We start from the raw sequence: 27421 nt of genomic DNA on the forward strand, positions 1-27421 counted from the left end.
CAGGTGTTTAGCAAAAGCCAATACAGTTGTTAACAGCAGGACACTTTGACCCCTATTAATGTAACATGTCAGTGCTACAAAATACATTGAGAGGTGGTGATAAATTATTGTCTTGAATAAATGTTTGTTGTTTCTAATGTGTTATCTGGGGACACTGTAGTGGCAATATCATGTTTAATGATTGTTAGAATTGATAAATATAAGTGTTATTAACAGTGGTCTTGCCCTCTGTGTTGTTTTAATTTAAATTTATGAGAAGAAAATTATAAGATTTGATTGCAATAAAAACAAACATCAGAAATGATAAAAACAATCGCAGAGTCAGTCAGCTGAAATAACTGAACCCTGCGAGTCTGCGGGATCAGCTCTGAGGGAAAACACAACCAACCGTGCCGTGAGCAGGAGTTTGATGTTCTCTGTCCCCGTATCTCGCAGATGTCGGCTCGGTGGAGGGCCTGGCTTACCACAGAGCTTGGGACACTCTGTACTGGACCAGCTCCACCACCTCCTCCATCACCAGGCACACCGTGGACCAGCGGCGCCGCGGGGCCTTCAACCGCGAGGCTGTGATCACCATGGCTGAGGATGATCACCCCCACGTGCTGGCCCTGGATGAGTGCCAAAAGTAGGTGTTACATCTCTCCCACAAACCCCAGTTCTCTCCCCGTGTCAAGCAACGCTTCTTTATTTTAGTCAACCAATATTGCTGAACCCTACCAGGGCTGATTAGACTTCTCCGTTTAGGAGATAAAAGTTACCACGTTTTATTGTTGGTATCTTTCATTGTCTTGCTCTTATAAAGGAGTTGCAGAAGCATGATTGAACATTTTATATGTTTTTATGTTTCAGATCAAATAATCATTGCATTTTCATGGAATGTTAAAAGAATTCAAGCTGCTTTTCATAGGAATTACCTAAATGCAAAATATTGAGTGGTCATTTTCTCAGATGTGTCACTCTTACTGCTCAAGTCAAAAAAAAAAAATCCAAAATTTATTCAACCACTTACAAAAAGGAGTCTGAGTTTCTTGTGTGCAAAATAGAGGCCCACGTGTTTATCACAGAAAACAGTGTTGTATAAAAGTATGCAACAATGGACAAAAACCTGCAAAAAATTCTATTTTAGTTCCTGCCCACCACTATCAAAAATACTGTGTTAGTGAGAGGAGTTTTATTTCCCTTCAGTATCTCACACATTTGAGGTACCTCAATTTCCTCTGTTAATTCTAGGAGAAAGGCAGCCTGCTTTTTCTGCTTATTGTAACTGTCTGTGTCTTTTGTGGAAGTTGGGGAGCATTTCTGCCATATTCAATTCTGTGTCTGATTTGTGACAACTAAATGTACAAAGCTGTATGAGTAGTGGAGCATATTTCCAAGTCTGAATTCATGTCCTGTTAATGAAAATCAAAAGTTTATGCTGCCCTGTAAAATATAATTGCCAAGGTACCATCAATAAAGCCCCTAAGCTCTGGTGGAGATTGCAGTGAGAGGAGGGGCAGGTTCTGTCAGTCTATGAATTAGAATTCCAAAACATTTTCTGTCATTGTTAACAGCAACAAGGGGCTGGCTGAGCCAGTCCTTGGGTGTGCAGAGAGTTCTATCACTGCTCTAATATGGGAGAAGCTGCAGATTGATTTCACTGTTAAATATTACTAATACACACATTAGCAGAATTAAGTTTATATCATTACACAGCTTGTATCTCTCTCTAATGTTAAATTACTACAGAGACAAGATCAGGATTGAACAGATCTGTAAGAGAAAAATATTGTACTCTTATACAAATTAATGAACTAGGAAACTGCTGTAATTTATATGTATAATTTATTTATAGGCTGTTACATTTTCTTATTTACTATTGATTATCGCAATTATTTATAGATGCCATTCAGAATTGTTTATGATGGCATTTGCTGTTTTTTCTCTGTTGCTCATTTAGTAGAGAATTAAATTATAAAATGTATCTTATGGTTTTGTTTGTTATTTTGATTTTAATACAGCTTAATGTTTTGGACTAACTGGAATGAGCAGCTCCCAAGCATCATGAGATCCACCCTCTCAGGCAAAAATGCCCAGGTTATCATTAGCACTGATATTCTGACACCAAATGGACTCACCATTGATCACAGGGCGGAGAAACTTTATTTTTCAGATGGCAGCTTGGGAAAAATTGAGAGGTGTGAATATGATGGATCACAAAGATATGTAAGTAAAATCCTGCACATACTCATTGTATGTTTGTTTGCATTCATTAGCATCTTCAAAGTAAAATTGTTACAGAAAGATTAATAATTGCCTCATTTTCTCCCTGTATTATTTGTATATTAGACTTTTAACTCTATTGAAATACAATTCTCAGTTTGCTCAGAATTTCTTTTGTGTAATGCTTGAGTGTTACTGAACAAATCTTATCTCTAATATTTTCTAACTCTACATTTTCAGATATTGAACTGTTCTCCATTACTCTTTCATCATAATGTATTTTGGTCCTTGAACACTCTTAGATTCAGCTCAAGCAGATCTTTTACTAGGAGTGTGCTGAAGGCAGTTGATCTGTGCTTGTGGTTTTGTTACATCTTTAGCGCTACATTTCTCATATTTCATGAAATCTTTATTTCAGGGATTTTGTACCTCCCAAAGTTCAGGATAAAATGAGTGAAGGGCATGTTCTGGCTTGTATTCAATTCCCAGCTTTACAAGAGAGTGCACATCATCTCACTTTGATATCTATTAACTTTTAAAAAGTGCTTCATATGCAACATATGCGATTAGAATTTTTTTTTCATCTTAAATGAAAATAATATGGGTTTTTTGAATCTTACCCAGAAGTTCCCCACTATTTTTAGACTTTTTTTTTTTTTTTTTTCCAGAATAAAATAGGAGAGCCAAGCTTGTAAGAGCAGAACTGAAGTACAGTCAGCAGGGATAGGCATGTGCTTTTCCTTTTATAAAAGTTAACCACAGCTCACTAATACTTTCAGATGCAGCAACTGTACAAAAAACTTGGCAAACCAACCAAATGGATTCTGAAGTTTTCATCCTCTGACTATATACTTATTAACACAAAATGGAAATACAAGGTAGTTAGTTAAGTACAAGATAATTAGTAGGTTGTGATTAAATAGTTTAACTTCGTCTTTGCATAAGGTATAGCAAAATAGGCATCACAGACACGAAGTAGGATGTGATGCCACTTACTTACAAAAACCATTATTAAGATACTTCTTTTTTAATCAAGTCTTTGGCTTTCACTTTTCAGCAGCAAGAAGAAAAAGATCATTCCATTTTCTCAGCAATTGAACATTGATACCCCCAATTTTTTCTGAGCACCTTGCCTCTTGGTTTGGCTTTCTGACAATTTACTTCTCCTTCTCCATTGCAGTACACAAAAAACCTCCTGAACACAATGATCTGAGTCCAGCTCTTCTGAAGGGCTTTTTGGTGCTCTAGTGTGTTACACCAATACCTGTTGTGGGATAATCAGCTGATTCTCTTGTTGAAAGTGCTGATGTGTGTTCCCACTCTTCCTGCATTACTGAGGATTTTTGTAGCAGAAGGAAAAGCCCAGCAGGCTGCTTGGCCTCTAGCAGCACTTCAGCAGAGTGATCACGCTGTAGATGCACTTTTACTGAAAGAAGCAATGCCAGAATCCAGCCTGTTAACCTTATTATTGACCTAGTGAAAAATAATATTTCCAGGGCAGTTGTTTTACTTTGTTCGTGTGTTGTCCAGATGGATGAGATCCCTGGTTTCTGTGGCATCAGTCAAGTAATGATTGTTCTGGTGATCTCAGATTCTTCAGGGTGTTTCAGTCATCAACCACATGTCAAAAAGAGTTTAAACAGATTACTCTTTTCCCCAGTATCTCTTCATTGCCCTCTGGTTTCAGTTAGGCTAACAAGGGTAGAAATTGGATAGCAGAACATGAAAGGATAATGGTAATGTAATGAATTTTCTTCCAGATAGCAGCTTCTTTCTTCATTCTGCTCACCGCAGTAATCTCGTACAATGAATTAGTAGAAAATCATTTAGCAATATTGAACTGACTCTTTAAAGTGGATTGTTAGGGTTTATTGATTTTTGTGTTGAGCTGATATTTTAATACTAGTATTTGGTTTCAGGAAGACTCCTTCAAGTTTGGAATATTTTTTTGTTGCTATTGTTCCTTTTTACTACTTAGAAGATATTAAGTTTGTTGGGGTTTGGTTTTTTAACAGTTTTTGTTCTGTTCTGTCAGATCTTCTGGTTTAAAAAACAAAAGAGGCATTTTTTAATTCTTTTTATCATTATTCTTTCCCATTTTCTTACACTTTTTCTCCTGCTCTTACTTTGATTTAATATAGTGGCCACAGCTGGTTCTAGCTGCTTAGTGCTTTAATTACAACATTTTTTTTTTTATGAGCACAGAAACTGAGCCAACAGCAAATAAAGCTGATTTCAAGATGTGACTTATTTTTCTAGTAAATCATGAGCTACTTTGATTTATTTTTTCCTTTTCTTCTTCAGTATTAAATATTTTCAACATTTTACATATGAAAAACTAAAAACATTGTTAACTTCCTGTGAACATTTTTTTTTTTTAATATCCAGGCTGGAAGGTTTTGGTCTCAGTTATAATTTTGTAGGCCTATAGGTGTGATTGTTACTATCAATATGGGTTTAAAGGTGTTTCTACTAATTATAACCTTCATGTAATTGCAGCCTGCCAGTAATAATAATTTTCAGTTTCTAGGATGTTTGATTTTATTCTGTTGAATTTTTGTATTAAGGCAATTAAAGAAGATCCATAGTTGCTGTACAACTTCTGTTTTATTCAAATAGATTTTATCATACATCCTCTTCGGTCTATAGCAGAAGTGCAAGCTTTAGTTTTGGCTGTGCATATAAACTTGAGTTTAATAATGACCTGTAAAATTTGCTTTTCGTGTGTGTTGTTGTATTTATTTGAAATGCAAGTATCATTGAGGGCAGCAGAATAATTGTGGTCAGTTCTGGGAAGGTATTCATGATGACATCAATGTTACCTTGAGAAGTGACCAAATAACTCACTATGGCAGGATAAAAGTGAGATCAGCCAAAGCAGCTGGAACAGAGCAAAACTGTGCAAAATATGAGTGATTTGAAATGTAGAATGTCTAACTGAATTAAAATAAAAATGTGCAAAAATTTCTTAAAAGAGGTTTTCACCAAGTTCTGAGTAGTAGCAGTTAAAAATGATGCAAGTCCTGAATGAGATTCTGTGAAAAATCTCATTGGTGTATTCTCTATGAACAACTCAATATTCAGACATGAAAACAAACCCAGAGGAAAATAATGTCAATTGGGAGGTAGATATTTTAATTAGCCTTGATGGTTGGTCTAGGAAAAAAATAGTTGAGCCTACTCTCATAGACAAATTATTTCACCAGTTTCTATAGCTTCTCTGTCATTATTCTGAATGGCACTAAAAACAATAATAGTAGAAAAACAAGAAAGACCAGTGAAAAATGACATTTTTAGCACAATAAGCACAATTTACTGCCTAGACATTTAAGTTTACTGTGGTTTGCTTCTCCTTTTTTCCTCCCTATTATGATTGTTAGGGGAACAAAAGTTCTTTTCTTGGCTTTTTTTAATCAATTCTTTTTTTCTGTGTTTGAAAAGCAGCTGGAATAGTATAGATATTCTTGCCATTTTATGGCACTAGAAGTGAAGTTGTGGATTTTTAAATTTTCTCTGTCCAGCAATATAAATACAGTAATTGGAGCAGGAGTGTTCCATTCTTGATTGTTTTCTCTCACAAATATATATTAAAAAAAGCTTTTATTTTTCAACTTTTCAAAGGTCCACATTTCCCTTCAACATTCATCTGAAGGCCCAAACCAGTAGAAAGAGTGAAATACCCAATCCCTGTTAAATTTGCATTTTTTCTCCAGCAAATGGAGTTCACTCCCTTGACGTTGATTTGTTGCTTCTTTCAATAGTTCAGTTAAAAAATGTTAAGCTTGAGCCTAATGAAAGTCATTCCCTTGCCAAAGGCAGTAAAATCCTCTAATCCCTATGAGGCAGATCCCTGGTTGAGACAGATCCAACATTTTCACTTTGGGACAGTTTGTGAAGTATCTTGAAGTCCAGTGTTGGTAGCCTGGTCGAAATTGCCTTCAAGAAGGAATTAATGAAAAAATAAAACTAATCTCTAAGGCTGTGGAGGGCAAGATTATTCATGATATCTCAAGATCCAACAAAATTCTAGGAGATGGAAGTGAATCTAACATTAGATGAAGTTTTTTATGAAGTTTAAATTTGTCATTTATGAAGTTGAAAATAATTATCAAGGGATTAATAAGTATATAGTTTCAAAGACCCTGATTAGTATAATAGTGGTAAATAAAGATAAAAAAGAGCTGTGTACTTTCCATTTCCATGGCACTGAAAAGTACAAACCTTTTATTAGCAGTTGCCTAATCTATCATTCTGCTGAACTGCAAACAAAGTAGCAGCTGGAACACTGCAAATTCAGCACTGAGGTTTGATTTTCAGTGTCCTAGACATTCATTGCTAACGTGGAGAAACAAAAATGCATTGTTGGAGAGGAAGCGCTTCTGATTTTGTTACATTGTGCTTGGAAAATTCCATGGAAACTTAATCTTCCTCTTCTTGGTAAGAGTGGTCTTCCTTTTCTATAATTCAAGTTATTTAGAATTTAATTGTGAAAGACAAAATAAATGAAAGAAAATCCATGCATTAAAGCTGTGTTGAAAATAGTATTTATTCAAACTAATCGACAAAAGAGCATCACAACAAAATCAGAGTTTAATCTAAATGTACCTTTTCTTGGTAAATAAATCAAATACATAAAAGTTATCCCTTAAATTATTTCATTTTCCCTAGTCTGTGCAACTGTGTTTCCTGGTATTTCTTTATCATATAACTTTTTCCATAGGTTCCTCTTCAATAAAGTTTTAAAATCTGTATCCATAACTAAACAGAGATGGGATACCATTTTAGGTCTTTCATTTTAAAGAATAAAATATATAACTTTGACTTATGTGGTGCTCTGTATAACTTGGTTCTGTCAGACTTTTAATTCAACTAAAATGTTATTTTTTAATTACTGGTATCACTTTGTGGTTGTATAAAGGTTTTAATATTGACTTTAAATTGTATTTGTAACCTTTTTAAGCATAGTTTTGTGTACACAATTGTACACTGCTTCGGGAATCTTTAGAAAAGCTAAGAACCCTCAAAAAATATTCAAAAGCTTTATATTAGATACTGCTGCCTATTTATTAAGAATTTTGAAAGAGAATTATTAATAATAATCCATTCATTAGGGTTTAAATATTTACAAAAGATAAAAGTAAATAATATTTTAAGCTGGTGCAATAACTTTATGAACTTTATGCACTATTACTCTTTTAAAAAACCCCAGTATTTCTGTGAAAGTTTTGTGTTGTCATGATAAAAATCATTGAGTCTAGTTCTTAATGACAATCTAATAAGGGTTTTATATAAATCATCAAAATTACAGTATTCTGTCAGAAATTCTCCGCCTGACACCTCTCCTTGGCTGGCTCCTTTGCTTTTTCAGTCATGTTTTTCTAGAGAAACTGCTACACAGATCTCAAATTAGAGCTGTCAAGTGCTAAACCAAAAGCTTCCTGGACAACTTAAAAAGCAGAATTCAAAACAGAAAGGATCACAATTAAAATTAAATTGTTTCTCAATTTCTGACAACCTCCCCCCCCCCTCCAGTCTCCTCATCTCTTTACAGGAACCAGAGAAAAAAAATTCATCTGTTGCATAGAGCTTGAAATATCTTCTATAACTGAACTTTGGTATCATTTAGTATTAAAACATGGGATGTACTCTTGGATGCGTCTGACTTCCACCCTTGCAGGTGGCAGGGATGGTAGGGATGTCTTTTCACGATTCCTTAAAGTTTTAAAATTGTACTTGGATTCTTGTAAGTTTTAGTATGAATTTAAATTTTAAAAAATTGAAATAAAAAATTGTCACAACTTTCAATGTTATTATATAAATTAGAATTTCAGAGTGCTATAAAGGTGGCCAAAAGCTGATAGAAATATGAAATCTGTATTTTGGTTGCTCGAATAAAACCAATGTCCTTGGATAGGGCTGTGACATAGTGCAGAGACTCCAGGAAATTAAACACAATGAGTAATAGTGAAAAAATGTTTGGTTTTGTGGCACTATTTGGATCTCAGCTCTCCCAAGGCTCAGCAGCAATGATCAGTTCTGTAGTGATTTTACATTCTGTAGTTACAATCTGAGATAAGTTAGGACGATGCTCCCCAACACACAAAGTTGAGCAGGGCAGTGCTTTAGCCTTGGTTGTAACAATAAAATCTTTCTAACTGGGACAGTTTCACACTAGCACAGAGAAGAATATGGGGCTGCAAAATCTGCATGTCCAGATTTCATAAAGATCTTTCAGAAACATACATGATTTTTTTTTTTTTTCCTGAAATGTCTGAATATGAATAGTGCAGGCTTTTAAGGGTGTATTATGAAAACTGTCTTACTTGAAATGTGCACAATTAGAGAAGAAATCTTTTGCCATTAATATATTCCCATTTATCTTTTAATACTTTTAGTTCTGGAAAAATGTTGGTTAGAGAAAGTTGTTCTCTTGGGATATTTATCGCTGGGAAAAAAAAATCTTTCCTGAAAAAAATTATTTGCTGTCCAACCTTCTTTAAAATATGCAGAAATACATGATGTGCATAATGAAGCAGAATTTGTTATAATTATCTGATTAATGTAAGTCATTTTGACATTCTGTCTGTATGAGTGAATTTAAACAGGGACAGGAATGCTCCTATGCACAGGACTAGAATTATTTATGTTAGCAGGTTGTTGAGATACCTTGAACTGACACAGGTGGGAACAAACCTGGAGCATCCCTTGGTGTTGAATCCTGCAGAGCTGGGGCACTTCCTTCATCTCCAAGGCACAGCTGTAGTATCAAAACTGGGGACTTTTGTTTCACAAAAGGAAATTTGGATGCCCTGTATATTAGGTGCATATGGAGAGAAAGATTTCCTACACACCCACAATGAATTATTTAATAATTAAATATGGGATTGACTATTATTACTCCGTTCTCACCCCAGCACTTTTTAAAGAGCTGCCACACAGCATCTCCTTGAAAGCACAATGGGCTGGGGTCCATCAGATTGCTGGTTCATGGAAGAAATCTCATTGTTAGAAACTCCCTCTAGGAAAGGGGTTAAAGCACACAAAGCAGATGGAAAACCATGGTGATCTAAGTAGTTATGTTAAAGGATATTATTTTTCTAGTTTTATCCCAATTTCCCTATGATAAGTAGCAGATAGACACAGGATTTTTTTCCTTTTTTCATAGCCTGGGTGAGAACAGTTCACACTTTATAAATATACATAGCTTACTATTTTTTTTTTCCCAGAGAAACCTAGAAGGCAATTCAATAAAAATAATGAGTATTACTTATGTCCATTTTCAAATGGAGAAATATTAAACCCCTTCCAGTAATTCTCCAGCCAAAATTAAACTTTCAACTAAAAAGCTGATAAAAATTTGTCAGATTCCTCAGAAGGGAAACTGTCCATGTAAAATTTTTAATTCTGATACATGAAAAGAAAGAACATATGCAAATATTTTACAGGAGCTGTGATTTGGATTGGGATCAAATTTTATTTCTAGAATTTTCTTTTCAAACCTTACTATATAGTGACCATCATTAATTTTTCCTTCTAAGCTAATTTTTCCTTCTAAGCTTTAAATTACTTATTACTGTGGTGAGATTTTTTTTTTTTTTTTTTCCTTCTAAGTTTTAAATTAACTGTTACTGTGGTGAAGTTTTTTGGTTGGGGTGTGGTTTTTGTTTTTTTTTTTCCAGAACTTTGAAACATGAAATATTTATTGTCTAGAGTTCAATTTTCTAATGTGATGATGTGGTGGTGTGAAGAATGGTAAGCACTCTTCAGTTCTCTAAAGCTCTTCAGTTCACTTTGGCTCCCAAAGACAGAATTTTTAGACTTTCAGCCGTGCTGAAAGAACCTCTTCTCTTTTCTCTCGGAGCTGTTAAGCAGGTAAAGTGTTGAGTAGGTATTTTTTACAGGCATATTTAGATAAACTGTGATTTTTTTTTAATTAAGGAACAGATGCCTGGTTTTCTGAAATTTGGATGCCTGTGGCATCCTTTTAACACATTTTTAAGTGCTGTTATCTCATTTCCCCAGGTGCAGCAGGTATAAAAGTATTAAGTGTTTTGTCTAAAAGTGATGGGAGTCGCAGTTTGCACTTTAAAACCTTCTCATTCAGTGACAGCTCTTCCTTTCCTGTTTCTCTTCTGCATTTTGCATTTTAGGTCATTGTCAAGTCTGGCCCAGGCACCTTCCTCAGCCTGGCTGTGTATGATGAGTACATCTTCTGGTCAGATGGGGTGAGGAGAGCCATCCTGCGTTCCAGCAAATACACGGGAGGAGACACCAAAGTTCTCCGCTCCGATATCCCGCACCAGCCGATGGGAATCATCGCTGTTGCCAACGACACCAACAGCTGTAAGCTACAAAGCAGTTTCCTTAATGCCAATATTATTAATTTCAAGGGTTTTATTTAGTTTTAGCCTAGTTAAAAGTTTATGTGGTGTTTCATAAACCTTTTTGTTAAGAAAAGATGGGGTATAGCGTTTTCCCAAGTCAATAAGTATTACTCAGGATTTTCTGCTATGGGCGTTGAGCTCAGTAGATAGCAGTTAAATACTTTCCTGTCAAATTTCAGCAGTTTTGAATGTTGCAGGTTTTTAAAATTATTATTTTTCAGGTGTTTGTTTATCTTTAGCATGCTAGCATCTGAGGGATGCTGACATTTTCATCCAACTGATAACACCCGAATCAATTGCCCGTGAATCTGTGATATGGTGATCTTTGCTCTCTCAAAGACATTGGCCACTGAAGCACATTTAATAAAATAGAGTTCATCTCTTTTTGTTTGTCTTTCAGGTGAGTTATCTCCCTGTGCACAAATGAATGGAGGCTGCCATGATTTGTGCCTTCTGACACCTGATGGAAGAGTGAACTGCTCGTGCAGAGGGGACAGAGTCCTGATAGATGATAACAGATGTGTGAGTAAGTAATGGTGGCTGACACGATGCTTTCCTGTGCTCTGAGGCACTTGGCTTTCATAAGACAGCTGGCCCAAGCCATTAATTTTATTTCTTCTATGTACTGTAAAAATTGATCTGGCAATTCAGCACAAACCGAGCTTTTAACTCTTTTGTCTTGTAACTATTTTTGGGGGGGTAAAAAATGTTCATACTCTCCTTAAATTCCTATTATGGCAGTGGAACTGTTTCTTATTAAGAGGGGTTTTTTTACATTTTTATTGCAATTACTGCTGAGATAGATAGAAAATCTGTATGTATCCTTTCCTAGGCTATATGGAACAAGTTACTGAAGTTGAACCTTAATTAAATCACTTTCTCACCTCTTTGTGTTGTCAAACCTGTGATTGGCAGTGGAAGTGAGAGAGGTTCAGCAGATGAATTCACATGCCAAAGATATATTATACATATAATATATATATAAAATATACATTCTATTTATAATAATTATGTGCATTAATAATAGAATAATATATATTATAATATATATTATATAATAATATATATTATTATAATATATTATATACATTATTATATATTATATATTATATATTATTCTATTATTAATGCACTTAATTATTATAAATAGAATGTTATTATATAATATCTATAATATATATAATATCTATATTATAATAATATATATAATATATGTTCTATTATAATAATATTATATATATTATATATAATAATATGATTTTATTTATAATAATTATATGTCATTTATATTTTCCAAATTGCAAACTCTTAAAGTTGCTCTTAGGTAAAACCACGTTTAAATTGTCATCTAGGACATGAAATTAGATGTAATCTTCTAAATTATTCTGTAGAATGTTTGCAGGAAATGTTGATCTGAGCTATCAGGAAAAAAAGAAGGACATTAAATGATGGGGTAGAGCAGCATAGAAAGGATGGAAGCAAGACAGACTTCAGTTTAGCTTTGAGATCAAAAGTTTCCTTCTTCATAACAGAATGGAAAGTGATGCTCAATAAAATTGAAAGTTAGCATTTCCAGCTGAGAAAAGGAATTAACTGTCCTTTCACAGTGTAATTAGGCTGTGTAACTTCCTGCCAGACAAGAGTCTTGAGACAAAGTCTCAGTGAAATTCAAAGAGGGAGGGATGATGAAATGGGTAATGACTGCTCTGACTATTTACTTGTCATCAAAGAAACCATTTGAAAGGCGTTAAAATGCTTTCTTTCTGCAAGATGGAGTTTGAAGCAATCTCTACAAGGGTGTCCAGTTAGACTTGAGCTGTGGGCAGATTATACTATATATACTTTTATTCTTTTAATTTTTTTAATAAAGATTGCAGTCCAAGATGCTGAGCTAGATGATCTACAAATGTAGCTGAGAATTGCTCTCCATAAGATCTAAGTTTTTACAATGCTAGAAAATAGAGGGAAAAGGGATTAAAATACTTCAATTCAAATGTAAGGGATTAAACAAATCATATTCAAGACCAGATCTCACCTTGTTCAGAATCTGTATTTTCAGCACTTTTTCTTCATGTTTGAATCAAATCAAGAAATGCTTTCAATTTATATTGGCTTGGCTATTGCATAGAGCAGACACTGGTTCTTCTTGAATTTGTGCTGAAGTGATTATAATGGAAACAAGATAGAAGCATAACAATTGGGTATTATTTCCCCATTGTTCTCCTTCTTGAGTTGTCCTAAATGCTCCTCGTTTCTCTCCACTTTGATATTTTGGTTAGAACCATGCTCACGAAGCAGATGTATGACCCATCATGAAGTTCATGACCAAACTATTGTGTCCACTTTGTGATATGTTTTAGTTTCCTAAGTAAAAGAGTAAAAATTTTAAATGTGCACCTGGTTCTCTTGTAAAATAATGGATAAAACATCCACTGGATGAGAAGGGGAGGGTTTCTGTGAATAAAAGAAATAAGTAAATGGAAGCTGCAGGTTTTCTGCATTGGGGTTTAGGCTGTATCTTTCAAGCTGGGGGTTGGGAAGGCACAGGTGAGTAGAAGAAATCTGAGCACTATCGTTCCAAAGCTCTTATTAAAATCAGTGCCTGTGAGTTGTTTGACTACATATTCCTTCATGGATATTTGTCAATGTATTTTCTTTTACAGGTTCTCTTTGTAGAAGCATTTAAGTTCTGATGCCATGGTGTGTTTTACTGTTTTGCACTCAGGTTTTCAAAATCCATGTAGGTTAAATCTGAAATGCAGCCAGCATTTTTTTGTCATTTTCGCTAGTTGTAAAAGCTTTTAAAAATTACGTGTAAATGTGGTTTCTTTTTAGGTAAAAATTCTACTTGCAACATCTACTCAGAGTTTGAATGTGGGAACGGTGAATGCATTGATTATCAGCTGACTTGTGATGGCATTGCTCACTGTAAGGACAAGTCTGACGAGAAGCTTTTCTACTGTGGTGGGTATTTCCAGCTCTTTCACCTTCCTGTTGTAATTTTGGTGTTATACATGCTTAGATTGCTTCCTCTGTGAATTTTCTACTTCTACCAACTGCTTGGCTGAGATGCCTGGGAAGAAAATGCCAAGACACATTAAGAAAATTGACATGACATGGAAAAAATTACCTGAAAATATATTTTTCTTATGAGCTTCATGCATTAACTGACATATTTGATAAAAAGAATCTCAAATATGTCTCAAACCGTGTTTCTGTCTCTAAAAGAAAAATAAGAAAAAACATTGCTAACTGCTTTTTTTATAGATGGAAGATACCTTAGTGTACAGTATTGTAAAATATATCAATCTTAGTTATTAAATTTATAAATAGATTTATAAATACAAGATTTGTTGCCCAGAGAAGCTGTGGCTGCTCCATCCCTGGAAGTGTCCAAGGCCAGGTTGGACAGGGCTTGGAGCAGCCTGGGATAGTGGAAGGTGTCCCTGCCCCTGGCTGGGGTGGAAGGAGATGGTTTTTAAGGTTCTTTCAAAACCATTCCATGATTCTGAGAACCAACAATTTGTCTTTCTATGTATTTGCCATATAATTTTATGAAGGACATTCTATTAATTTGCAGTGTGACAGTGAGCACTTTGCCCTGTTTAAATCAACTGTACCAAATATTCTGCTACACATTGGAAAAAAACACCAGGAAGAACTGGGGTCCTTTCATGCCCTAGGCCATATACAAGGTGTTGCTTTCTGAATCTGATGAGGGACAGGATGCTGGACTCATTATTGTTGATTAACTGATGCACTGAAAATCGTTATTGTGACTTCTGCAATAATTAGGGCTTTAGTAAATCAGTCCTGAATTTTCAAACATATCATTATATGTGAAGTTCATGCATTCTTCAGTAGTGTTCTTGAGCAGAATGCTGTTGGTATTGGTGCTCAGAAATCCAGAAACCTCTCTGCCAACATGTGTTGTGATTTCATTCTCCATTTATTTCTATTTTGGCCAAATTTGGTATGCTTCAATCTATGTGTTGTCACATGCAAACATTCTCCCCCAAAAAAGTGTGTCAAAACAAATGCATTTAAAGGACATGGGCATTTTGTACCACAAGTTAATGAAAACTGGGATTTAGGCCTCCCTTTTTTCCTTTTTTTTTCTTTTTGTTCTTTCTTTCTCATCATGCTTTCATTTATTGTTCTTTATCTCTTTATCGGTTCAAGTTATATCAGTCCCTATAGTGGTCCAAGATGCATAGTAGTTGAACAATGTCTGAAGTATTTTTTTCCTGAAGCTTGGAATGCATCACCAATTAAAATATTTTTCTGGGATGTTTATTTGGATTGAGCTGTTTCCATGAGGTGTCAATCCAATCCTGTGCTTGTATTTAACTTTGCAGAAAACAGGGGCTGTCGGAAGGGCTTCAAGCCGTGCTCCAATCGCCGCTGTGTTCCCAGTGACAAAGTCTGTGATGGCACCGATGACTGTGGTGACAACTCTGATGAATTTGACTGCAAAGGTAAATGGCACCTTATTTCCAAGGTGACTTGGGAATATTGCTTTGTAAATACTCATTATGCAAATAGGAGTAGCTGGAAAACAACGTGGGATTTCATCATATGATGGGATTGATGTAAAGGCTGATTTTGGCTTGCACCTACAGTCTTCTAGAAGAAGGGTGGTTTTGGCTATATAATATAAAATATACATATGCATTATACATATAATATTTTATGTTTTATATGTATAAAATATAAAATTCAGGTGCTGTTTCTTCTGTGAAGAAATGAGAGAGTAACTTTACTGCAGACAAATTGAAAGATGGGTGATTTCTTCTCTGCATGTGCTTCTTCTCTGAAGCAGCAAATGCTCTATTTCTCTACTTCTCAGATGCATGGAAATGTCCGTGTCCTTTGCAAAGCTTACTAGAATTGTTCTCCTTTTCATATCAGAATTGTTTTTTGATTTATGTCCTTTAACATGAATATTTATATCCGTGCATCAGCCAATGCATGAAGACCAGCAAGCAGACCACACAAATCCTTAGTTATAATTCAGAAAGGTTGGAGGGGATATTATTCCACAAGATTTATAACTAAAAAGCTAGACAGCTATAGTAATAAGCATTTTTTGAAAGCTGCAAATTATTTTTAATCACGTACCTAAATATAAGTAGAGAGAAAACCATACAAGCAAGAACCCCAAGCTGGTTTTACAAGAAATAAACCTGAGAGATTCATGGATGCTCCTAAAAATGCTTCTTCCTCCCTCAAATATTGCATATCTCAAAATGAATTGAATTACCTAGAGACAATTTTAGGCTAAAAAAATAAATTAAAAAATTAGCAACTTATAAGGTGTAATAAGCTCAAAATCATATATCTGCTGGAAGGTACAGTGTGTTCTGAATGCCTCAGTCTGAAAGGCAGAAGGCTTAAGCATCATCATGTGTATGATGTGCATCTGAAGAGTCTGTTTAGCACACAAATTTACATCCTTTATAACCATATGTTCCAGACTCAGCGTGCGCCTCGACAGAATTCCGCTGTGCAGATGGGGTTTGCATCGGGAAATCGGCGCGGTGCAACCAGATCATCGACTGTGCAGATGCCTCGGATGAAAAGAACTGCAGTAAGTTTGTGTTTGTGCCCCCTCGCAGCAGCTGCTCCCTGATTATTCCTTGTTATGTAGCAGTTAATTCCTGGGCGTTGCTGCTTGGGATCCCAACACCTGCCTGGGCTCCTGCATTTTAAATTAAATTGTGAAAATTAAACTGTGGGGCTCTCAGTCTGTGTCAGGTGTGTGGTAATTTTCTGTCTCTTTCCAGATAATACGAACTGTGCTTATTTCTATAAACTCGGGATAAAATCTTCAGGATTTATCAGCTGTAATTCGACTTCTCTCTGTATACTGCCAGAATGGATTTGTGATGGATCTAATGACTGTGGAGATTATACAGATGAACTAAAATGCCCAGGTAACTGTGAAAAAGTAAAAAAAAACCAAAGCCAACAAACCCAAAACATTAATTTACCTTTTAAACAGAGAAAAAAAGTCCTGTTTGGGGAGGGAGTGCATTTCTCATTGTGTTGCAAAAAGTTTATTTGGTCAATACTGGTTTAATTAACATGGAGATTAATACAATGACAAATTAAGCTTATTCACCTTTATTTTGTGTTTTTTGGGATTATGCAAATTATTACAAATGAATGCTGATTTTTTTTTTTCTGAAGCAAACTGTAATGTCTAGCTTTCTATTTCCTCCAGGTTAGGCTTGTCATATATCATTTTTATTTAAGTAAAACATGAGTCATTAAAATGCCAAGCTCATCAAGCATCAGCATAATCACTCAGGAACTTTTATTAGCTACCGCTTTAGTGGGTAGTATTTCTTTTCTTGCTGACTTGCTTTACTTTCTCTTTTATTTGGTGGAGGCCCTTGGAATTGGCTGCCAGGGTAGAATCCAGGGTTATTTCTTTTGTGATAGTTCTGATCTGCAGCCAGGAGAAAGGGATCATGACAACTTGAGCCCCAGACACAGGACTGAGATTCTATTTAATGTTAACCAATTAATTATTCACAATATTAAATTCTCCCCCAATGAAGGAAGGCATCTATGTATTTTCTTTTTATCCAGAAGCCCTCATTTGAGTTTGAGAATATTAAGTGCAAAATGAAAACATTTTTTATTTCTATTTTTTTAATAACTGATTCATTCCAGAGTGACATTAACCTCCTGTTTACCAGTAACTCGCTTTCCTCTAATAAATAATGTTAAATAAAAGTAAATATTTACTAGATTATAAATTTTATCAGTTTGTAAAATTAGGCTTTCTAATTTTATGTTGTTCAATGCCATTAAATTTTTGCCTAGTGGTGGACAATCTGATTCCTTCCATTTAATAGTCTCTTTTTCTGTCTGATAATCCTCTTGTGTCACCAGAAGGTTCTGTTAGAAGTCTCATACACACTGTGCCAAATTTATTGACAAAAATAGTACCAGGATCCAGAGGAACCTGGGACTTCAGCAATACTGTCAACCTGTCACTAAGAACTTCCATCAGTCCTATAAAATAGATGCATATTAAGTTAGAGTTGCCATTCTAATCTCTACATTCTCCAGCTTATCTCTTTATTATGTAGAATTTATTGTATATAACACTTCATTAAGCTCAAAATAGCTTAATTTGCTGTATTTTTAGACAAAGAAAGGTTTTTTTTTCCATACCAAGGAAAATTTTGAGAGCAGCATGCTACAGCTTCAGTAAACTAATGTTGCATAAGTACACTAATGTGCATTTTATTCCATTGTCCATTTATTTATATTACTTTTCTCTGAATTCCAAATGTATGCCAAAATGTTCCATCATTTTAATGTGTGACTAATTGCCTGGATCATTCCTCCCTTTACTTGGAAGCGATACCATTCCCACTCAACCTACATGTGATTTCCTTTGCCATTTCATTCAAAACTGACCAGCTCTGGCACATTAAGTTTTTGAGTGTTGTTTCTGTTATGAATATTGTAATTCCCATTAGCAGTTTGCTTCAGTCTCATTGTTCTTACAGAAAATTGCAGCAAAATACTCATGGAGGGCAGCTATACTTAGGGAATCCTTAATATCTACCAAGTCATCACAGATGTCCCACTTCTTTCTTTAATTTGTTTTTTATTATTTATTATTCATACACCTGTAGAAGCCATAAATGTTTACCTTTCCTTTTAAAAGAGGGGAGGCTGAAATAAATAAAATCCAGTACACTGAGGGAATAATGAAAACCATGGCAGAGAGTTTCAGTGGTCTCCAGTGCTTGGAACTGGATCCTGGCTTTTCCCAGGACCTTGCTTAAGATTTTAAAAATAAATCATTATTTAGACTAATGTTTGTGCTTTCATCATGAACCGCTACATGTGGCATGTTTTCTTCCCTCACACCTGGTTTCTAAGCATTCATAAAAGTCAATTTCTAAGTTAATTTCTGACTCAACAAAATTAAAAAGACAAGGGAGAACTTTTTAATTTCTGACCAAGTCTAAACCTCTGGCTCCAGCATCTCTGATGTAGCTCCTGTTAGTCAGTGCATGTTTGAGATTTGTAGCTTCTCCCAGTGACAAAAATACTGCCACAATTAGATTATCTTGTAAAAGACAACAGTGATCTTGCAAATGATCAGAAGGGCAGTTTCTTCAGCTGGTGTAAAACAACAAGCAGTGCTGACCTGCCTGACCTCAAAACCTGTAAACTGAACTACTTTCCTCTCTAGGCCTTTTGATTTAGTTTGAAGCTGTGCTCTAATTCTTCTCTAAAAAAAATAAAATTAGCTATTTCAGCTCCCTAAACTACTTAGCTATCATTTTTATTTTTTTTTTATGAACACAAATTACTTTTTTTTCCATTTTTAGACATAAACACTTTGTCCATCAGTATTCAGAAATTTAGCAAAAATGTATTAGGCTCCTAATCATACTAGTAGAGACCATTTTACATTACATTCTTTATTTTATCACAGTTCAAAACAAACCCACATGTGAAGAAAATTATTTTGGTTGTCCTAGTGGAAGATGTATTCTGACCACCTGGCTTTGTGATGGGCAGAAAGACTGTGAGGACGGAGTAGATGAATTGCACTGTGGTGAGCATTTTGTCTTATTTGTACTCCTCTAGTCATTAATGCACCCTGGAAACAAAGAAGTGTGCATTTATATCTCAGAGATTATACAAAAGATCTTTAATGTTATTTTTTTCAGATTCAACTGTAATACTTCATATTGTCAATACCTTAAATTATATTTCATACCAGAATGAAAGTCCTTTATATATTATTTTTTTTCTCTCTTTAGGATATATTTATATACAAAGTTTTTTATTGCTTTAGTATTTAATAATTTCACTAATTCTTCACAACTCCTCATTACAAGTGTTTTACAGGTATAACGAATTTGAATCAGTATCTGGAGTCCATCAGGAAATATCAAACCTCAAAGTAGGCATTGCTTTGCATCAAAGGCCATATAGACAAAATTATTTAAAGTAACATCAAAAGTGATGTAAATAAAATACAGCATGAGCTGTGAACTCAGTTAAGGGTCAGATCTTTTCAGATTCTTAAATTTCACCTAACTGAGGCACAAAGCAGGCTGGTTTTACTCAAGTGAGAACTGGTCTTTTCAATTTATATGGATTGCCTGAATGGACTATTTTTGTAATGAAATTGTACCAGAAAGCAGTGTCAAATTTTACTATTCTCCATTTAAATAAAACATGAAATTCAGGGGTTTTTCAGTTTTTTGTGGTTTTTTTTCCTTTACTTCTTGCCATGACTGAACATTTTGTGTTACTCACTTCATGACCCAATTCCCACTAGCATGCTTCCATATTTGGTTTGCAGTTTACGTTGTATACTTTTATCTTATAACTTTGAAATTAGGAAGTACTGCATACTGTGACAATCAGAATCTTTTCTGTTGGTCACATTTGTCAAGCATAACTTGGTGTTTACATTTCCAGGTGTTATACACTTTTGTACAATACTGTAAACTGAATTAGCTGATTTTTGTGGGCAAAAGGGAAAGGGATTAAATCAATGCTCCTTTCCCCATTGATTCCTTTTACCCATTTTGAGATCTCTGTTATAATGCTCTCTTAAATTCAGATTTCATTACTTAAAATCATTTTTAATGTTAATATTATTTTTTTTGGCATCAAAATCAGTTGCAATGCAAAAAAAAAAAATATTTTTAAAGAAAGAAGTCTGTAAAAAATGGAAGACATAAATTTTTCAGAGAAAAAATAGCATTGACTTAGGACAGTTTTGCAGTCTGATTTTGAAATGCACAAGCTCTTTTTTCAGTGTAAAGCAATTTTTCTTGTGAGAGAAAATAACACGAAATATTTTGAGGAGGGAGTTAGCTACTGGAATTCTGGGAGGAAGGCTGTGCTAGAAAATTTGAACTGTGCCCTCTCTGCCCTTCTACCCAAATAAAGCAGTTCACTGTAGTTGTCGTATCTGTCAAATATGCAAACCGGGCTTCAGTTTTTTAAAGTGTTTATCCTCATCCCACTTACAAATTATTTGAAAATATTGGATTGTCTTTGGAATGTTTCACTGTTTATTTTAAAAAAAAGTGTTGGTGAATGCAAGCTCTGAAACAAACTGATAACATGCTTAATAAGAAGATTAGAGTGTTTTAATGACAAGATCTGGAGTGTTTTAATACATGGAAACTGAGAAAGGAGCAGCAACAAAAATATCCTGAACTGTGGTTGAAGCGGCAGGGGAGGCAGTGATGGTGTGAACCTAACAAATGCAGGTGTCATCCCCAGATTCATCCTGCTCATGGAATCAGTTTGCCTGCTCTGCACACAAGTGCATCTCCAAGCAGTGGACCTGCGATGGTGAGGACGACTGTGGCGATGGGTTAGACGAGAGCGATGCCATTTGCGGTGAGTGCGATCCTCAGCTCTGCCGCGGGTCACGCCATGCCCAGAGAGGGACACCACCTGTCCCAAGGAGAGGCTGGGAAGGGAACAAGGACAGCATCTCCAAAGGGTGTGAGGGATCTCCCTCAGCCCTCTCCAACCAGCAGATAGGTTCCTTTTTGTGGGAAGCCCATGATTTGTGTAATTTTATCAGCAGAGTTATCAATGGCAAACCAGCCTGGGCAAAAGGACAGCCAGCCTGTTCTCCAGTTCCTACCCTTGAGGCAGAACCTTGTTTGAGTTTTACATTTGAGTGACAGGTGCTCAAAGATCATAAAGTTATTGTATTTTTGGTTTTGGTTTCATTGGTTTTTTTTTTCTTAGCTCTTTCTTCTATCTCCTCTAAAATTTTCTATACCATTGTCGCTAAAAGACACGGAATGATTTACATGAACGTGTCTCAGTGGGATGACAGGAAAAGAAGTAACTTTAATTTCTGACTCCAGTATTTATAGATTCTCAACAATGATTCTCAACCAGGGATTTGATAACCAAGTTACCATCTTCCCAATCACACTGGTCATGTGAAACGCCCATCAAAGACGTTTCTTGGAATGAATGTGTAAACATTTATGTTTACTGTTACTTTCTTGGGAAAGCAACTAAAACTATGAAAACAAGATCAGAAGGTTTAGTTTTCAGGGCAACATACCATAAGCATATATTGCATGATATTCCTCTCAAATTCCCAAATCCTTCAAGGTGCGTAAGGAATTGAAAATTTTGTTTTCATTCTAGAGCTCCATGGACCGGAAATGTGTGAGTGAATTCTTTTTCAAAGAGAAGCACATTGTGTCAAGACATGCTGTCACAATCTAGTGATATTTATACATCAGTTCAATCATTCTCTGTATTTTAAGTTTCTTTTTAAAAAAATGCAGTTTTAGCCCTTAAAGATATGTTCCTTTTCAAAAATCCTCTTACTTAAAGTCCATTAAACAAAAAATATTTATGCCATACTTCCAATGTGCTATCACAGTAAAAATATTGTTGATAACTGGAAGTGTTAAGAAGACAGAGAAAAATATCTGATTTGTTAAAGTAGTTGCTTAAACAAAGAAAGATGTAGAAATGCCAGCAAAGGAAAAGGATGTAGATAGAACTTATGCTGTTCTAATATGGTAAAATATTAATTATTTAGGACACTTAACTTCTCAAAAAGGGATAAATCTGCAGTGGGTATGAAGAAGGGAAAGTAAAGGCTGTATTTCTTCTTATTTCTTCTCCAACAGTAGTTGGACCTGAATTGCAAGGAGAAAAGAGATCAAAATTATTTCAGATTTTTCAGTCTTTAAAGCAACAGTATTTTTTAACATTCCAGAAGTATCAAAAAAATGGCAAATTAGTATAAATAAGGAAAAGTTGCCACTTTTGCATAAGTGATATACAAAATAATTTTTAAAATATTTTAATATTTTACTAAATTCTAATGTAAACTAGTAGAAAATGCGCTGTCTCCTTTTTAGTGAAGTATATTTAACTTATCTAAGAGAATACATTATGTGATGGATTGTACAACATTTTACTTCCAAATGGAGGAAGTTTAACCCTGGGGTATAATATTATCCAAAAAATAGCCAAAAAGAAGATTAGCCAGGTAAATGATATGTTGAGTTAGTTGGATCAGAGCTGTCAGATATTTTTCACTCCCACTACTCTTGTACTTGGTACATATTATTTTCTTCTCTGTGGTTTTACAAAATTTTCGTTTCTGTGATTAACAAAATTTTGGAGTGCCTTTGGCTTCCTGGCTTGGACTTTGGTGATGCAGGGATTATGTGGTTTGCAAGACCACTTCCTTTGTCCAGCCAGTCCAAACTTGTAGCCAAAGTTACTGACCAAAACTGGTTTGAAAAATTATTCTGCTGGATAGTTTCTATGAAGTGTGGGAATTTTAAGAGGCTGAATAAATGAAAAGAAGGGAAGAAACGGCAGATGGTCAAAAATTGACTGTAAAACAATCTTAGCCTGTAGATTTATCATAATGTGCAGAATGAAATAATCCCTGAAACTTTAAAATAATCCCCTTTGATCACTGCCAGCCACCATGAAAACATGGATTAGGATATTCCAGCTGGGGATATGTGATGGTCCAGTGCTGAGGGCTCCCCTGCCATGTTTCCCCAGGCTCAGTGACCTGTGCTGCAGACACCTTCAGCTGCCTGGGCTCCCACGCCTGCGTGCCCCAGCACTGGCTCTGTGACGGCGAGCGCGACTGTCCCAACGGGAGCGATGAGCTGTCCACAGCGGGCTGTGGTAGGATTGAATATCAAAAAATAAAATGTTATTTCCGTGCTGTTTCATGCTCTTTTCATGTCCACTTTGCTGGTGAGGATTGCTGAGCCACGTGTGAGCACACGGAGCAGGGTCCTTCTCGGTTTTGCGCAGCCTGACAGCTCCAGGCTGTGCTGACACGCAGCCCAGCGGGACATCGGGATGTGTGGCACGTTCTGCAGTGTTTACTGGGGAAAACTGACACATCAGTGACTCTGCAGTTCTATTGCTTCCCCTGAGGAAAATGCTGCTGCTCATGTCAGGGAGGCTGTGCATCAAGAGGGGAGACGAAAGATCTGTCCTCAGTTTGTTGTGGCTAATTGTTCAGATCCTGACATCTCTTGCCCTATAAAATATTACTCCCAGTCTTCCTGAGACACACTTCCAGTAACAGTGTCAGGAGTTCAGCAATACTTTCACTGGAGACGATTTTTTTATTAATACATAAAAATGGTACATCAGTATATATATTTTGAGTGTTTGTGGACTTCAAAAGAGCATTTGTTCAGGAGCAGACCAATATAAGGACATCTGTTCTTCCCAAATATTCTTTTCTTCAGAGCCAGACCTTAGTTAGTCATAGATAGCATCGATTTCTGAAGCTTTTCTGTCTTGGATTACAGAAGATTTTAGCTATCTTTACTTCTGTAGCTTTCTTTCTGATGAGTAGCTTTTTCTGGTATTGAATTGTGTTTGCGTGATGCCTTTTATCTGACTAAAAAGTTATGGTTATTTCCATTGAATTCACTCAAATTCACTTCTCATTTCATCTTTGTGTAAGAAAATCGCCTGTTTATCTGATTGTTCTCAATTTCTTTCTTTTTTATTTTTTTATGTGCTGTATTTTTCTTAGCTCCCAATAACACTTGTGATGAGAATGCTTTCATGTGCCATAACAAAGTCTGCATTCCCAAACAGTTTGTTTGTGACCATGATGATGACTGTGGAGATGGATCAGATGAATCCCTGGAATGTGGCAAGTATAACAAAAATAGAGTAAATGGAACAATTTCACATTGCTAACTGTAAGGCATCCTTCAGGGTCTGATACTCTAAGGCACTATTGAAAAATTAAGCTCTTCAGTTTTTAAATTGTTTTAATTCTCACTTTTAAATTATGCATTAATCAATACAGATTGGATTTAACTTGGATCTGGGGCTACAGTAGCAAATTATTTCTCATACTGTCTTATAGTTGATTCCTAATAATATTTAAGAGAATTTTAAAAGTATGTTCTAGAATTTCTCATTTACTAAGTCTATCTTCATTATATATATTTTTTCTTTGTCTCTCTATATGTTTTTTTCCTATTAAATAATCAAACATATCTGTCCTGATTATCACTGCATTTAAATTACATCAACTATAGCCATATGTGAATGTTACATTTTCACCATCCACATGAATTTAGGGTATCTTACATGTTCTGAGGGTCTGTTCAATGTATCTGGGCTATACCCAGGAACATAAATCTTTATAAATAATATTTATGGAAAATACACAGCAAATATTCCATTCAAAATGACAAACTGGTGATTGTCATTCCTGGGTTTACTCTTAAATTTGCTCTAGAAATGAGAGCCACAATAGAAAATAGCTAAAAAATATCTGTATATTATAAATTTTTATTGTGCATACCACCTGAAGGGGGTCTGTGCATAAATGATGTGAGCAGGCACCCAAAAATTGTGAGAAAGAGCATGCTTATTGATTTATTAATGACAGATAATTAGCAGGAAATCAGTTAATTACACATTCAGTATCATTAGCAACAACACAGTGGGCAAATCACAGCTGCAAAATTTATAGAACTTGAGGGTTTTCTAACACCATTTTATAATTAGTCCCAAAAGGTTCTGAGCACACAGACAGAGAACAGCTATGTGCACCTCCTGCCCCAGCCCAGTTTTCAGTATCTCAATAACTACTTAGAACTAAACAGTCACAAACTTTGGAAATTGCCTTTTTTCCTTCATGCTTATAATTTCTTGCTGATGTATTTAATTTATTTTCTATAGCATTATATACAAACACACTAAAAGTGTGCACGCCCCTTAAAATACTTACAAATAAATAGTGTTATTTTCTCAGACTTTTGGAAAGAAACAGGAGGGAACAGCAAAAGGAGCAGGAGATTTACAAATTGCTAATCCAATTTAGTATGGACCTGCCTTTAGGCACTGGCTGTATTTAATTTCTACTGGGGAAGCTGAAATCTGCAGTGAGGTTTGTGCTGCGCTGCTCCAATGCAATTTTCTGTTCACTGGTAATCAAATACACACCTTAGTGTGTGGCTGGCATGGTAAACTTGTTATCCTGCAGTTTTAGGAAAGGGTTATGTTCTTTTATGGGAAAGGAAACTGCTTGTAAAGAGTAGGAGTCAAATTCTAAAACACACTTTCCAAGGTGCTGTTGGGATTTAAAATTAAACCAGGTCATTGCCCAGGGTTATAACCTTGCAGTTTCTGATTTGACTGCCAGCTCAGGAACCCGATCACAGCTCTGTTGGATTGTAGAGCTAAACCTTTTCCATCTTGAGAGACAAAATAACCCAGGTACTCTTCAGCCACCAGTCTACTGACCTGACATAAAGTTTGGTTTGAAATACAGTCCTAAAAGTTGAATTAATTGAATATATTTCAAAAAGTCTAGACTTTGTTTTAATTTAGTTGGTTCTATTTTTTCTATTTGTACAATTAAAAGGTTTCGTTTTTTTTTTTTTTTGTAGAGTACTATTCAGAAATAATGTAAAAATGAGACTGGTGATTGAAACAGTTTTTTTTTAAAGTTCACAATCATTCACTTCCTTGAATATTTCTTTGATACAAATTTTGAGTTCATTGTATAAGCCTGTCTATTCAATTAAATCCTTATAACTAATTACTTAAAACTGAACAGGGGAAAAAAAAACCTATAATTGTGACACGTTTTCCAAGTTTTTCTACTGCTTTGTTGGTTTAAGAACTCTCAGTTAAGCCACTGTGCTCTAAAAAGTGAATGCCTGTTTGTGGTTTATTTCCTTCATTATATATAGATATATAAATATATATATTTTTTTTGTTGTTGTTGTTGTTAGAAATCCTCTTTTACTTTGGAAATGTACCCATTCTATGTGTTCTGATTTTGTGTCCATCTTAGAAAATGTGTGTTCAGTGTGGTTAAAATGGTTTGGTGTTTGGCATGTTTTAAAGGGAAGACACACAGCCATAAGCACACCACAGAAACATTTGTTGGGTATTGTCAAGTTATCTCCTAATAACGAATAAATTAAATATAATGAAAAAGAAAAGGCATTTATGATGGAGAGCTGCATAAATATGTTTCACATCTGTGTGAATTGTATCATGACTTCATGGTGCTGCATAAGAGAATTTTGATTTCTCTCTTTGCTGGTAGCCACTCATGTACGAGCACAACACTCTAAATGGAGCAAAGAATAATTTTCTTTGTGTTGCCCCAAATATGAAGAATTTTATGTTGGAGCTGTGAGAGCAAACATGAGGTGATGATGGGTTGTTGTTTTTGTAGGGTATCGTCGCTGTCGTCCTGGGGAGTTTACCTGTGCTGATGGACGGTGCCTGCTGAATTCCCAGTGGCAATGTGACGGGGATTTCGACTGCCCAGACCACTCTGATGAAGCACCCATCAACACCAAGTGCAAAACTTCAGGTTTGGGTGCAATTTTTCGCAGAACATCTTTGACCTTTCTTTTTTTTGAGAGTAATGGTTTAGGGTTTTAACTCAGCAAATGTAAAACCTCATAAAACCTCAGTGCTTTCATGGTGATATGGCTCATGTCTTGCAAGGAGAAATGGTTCTGAGCATCCAAAACTTGAGTTCACAAAGTGCAAGCCACCTGTTCTTATGGAATAAAATAGCAGACACTTCCTCAATGTATGCCTCCTGTTGATACTAAAATAAGATGATATTAATATTGTAATTTCCAGAGTTTGTAGCTTACTCTTATGATGGTTGCTGTGTTCCGGATGTTCATCACACAGAAGGAGGTCATACAAAAGGGGATGTAAAGTTGCTACCACTTTAAGTAATAAACACTGCTTTAATTTTATTAGCAAATTATTGACCAAATTCTATTGACTTTATTGATATTTTCTGCTTA

At 35.3% G+C, this 27421-nt stretch overlaps 1 protein-coding gene across 1 annotated transcript in view; it reads left to right on the forward strand.

The window, feature by feature from the left end:
- LRP1B (LDL receptor related protein 1B) overlaps positions 1-27421 on the forward strand; it is a 473299-nt gene that overhangs the window by 343063 nt on the left and 102815 nt on the right. The window contains exons 44-56 of the mRNA XM_058839737.1: positions 436-625; positions 2001-2205; positions 10353-10545; positions 10987-11112; positions 13422-13550; positions 14945-15064; positions 16063-16176; positions 16373-16522; positions 19057-19179; positions 20871-20990; positions 23154-23282; positions 24154-24276; positions 26830-26970. Of these exons, the coding sequence (XP_058695720.1) occupies positions 436-625; positions 2001-2205; positions 10353-10545; positions 10987-11112; positions 13422-13550; positions 14945-15064; positions 16063-16176; positions 16373-16522; positions 19057-19179; positions 20871-20990; positions 23154-23282; positions 24154-24276; positions 26830-26970 (1863 nt within the window). The remainder of the gene's footprint in view (positions 1-435; positions 626-2000; positions 2206-10352; positions 10546-10986; positions 11113-13421; positions 13551-14944; positions 15065-16062; positions 16177-16372; positions 16523-19056; positions 19180-20870; positions 20991-23153; positions 23283-24153; positions 24277-26829; positions 26971-27421) is intronic.

This window comes from Poecile atricapillus, chromosome 5 (assembly GCF_030490865.1).
Source record: "Poecile atricapillus isolate bPoeAtr1 chromosome 5, bPoeAtr1.hap1, whole genome shotgun sequence".
NCBI classification, from domain to species: domain Eukaryota; kingdom Metazoa; phylum Chordata; class Aves; order Passeriformes; family Paridae; genus Poecile; species Poecile atricapillus.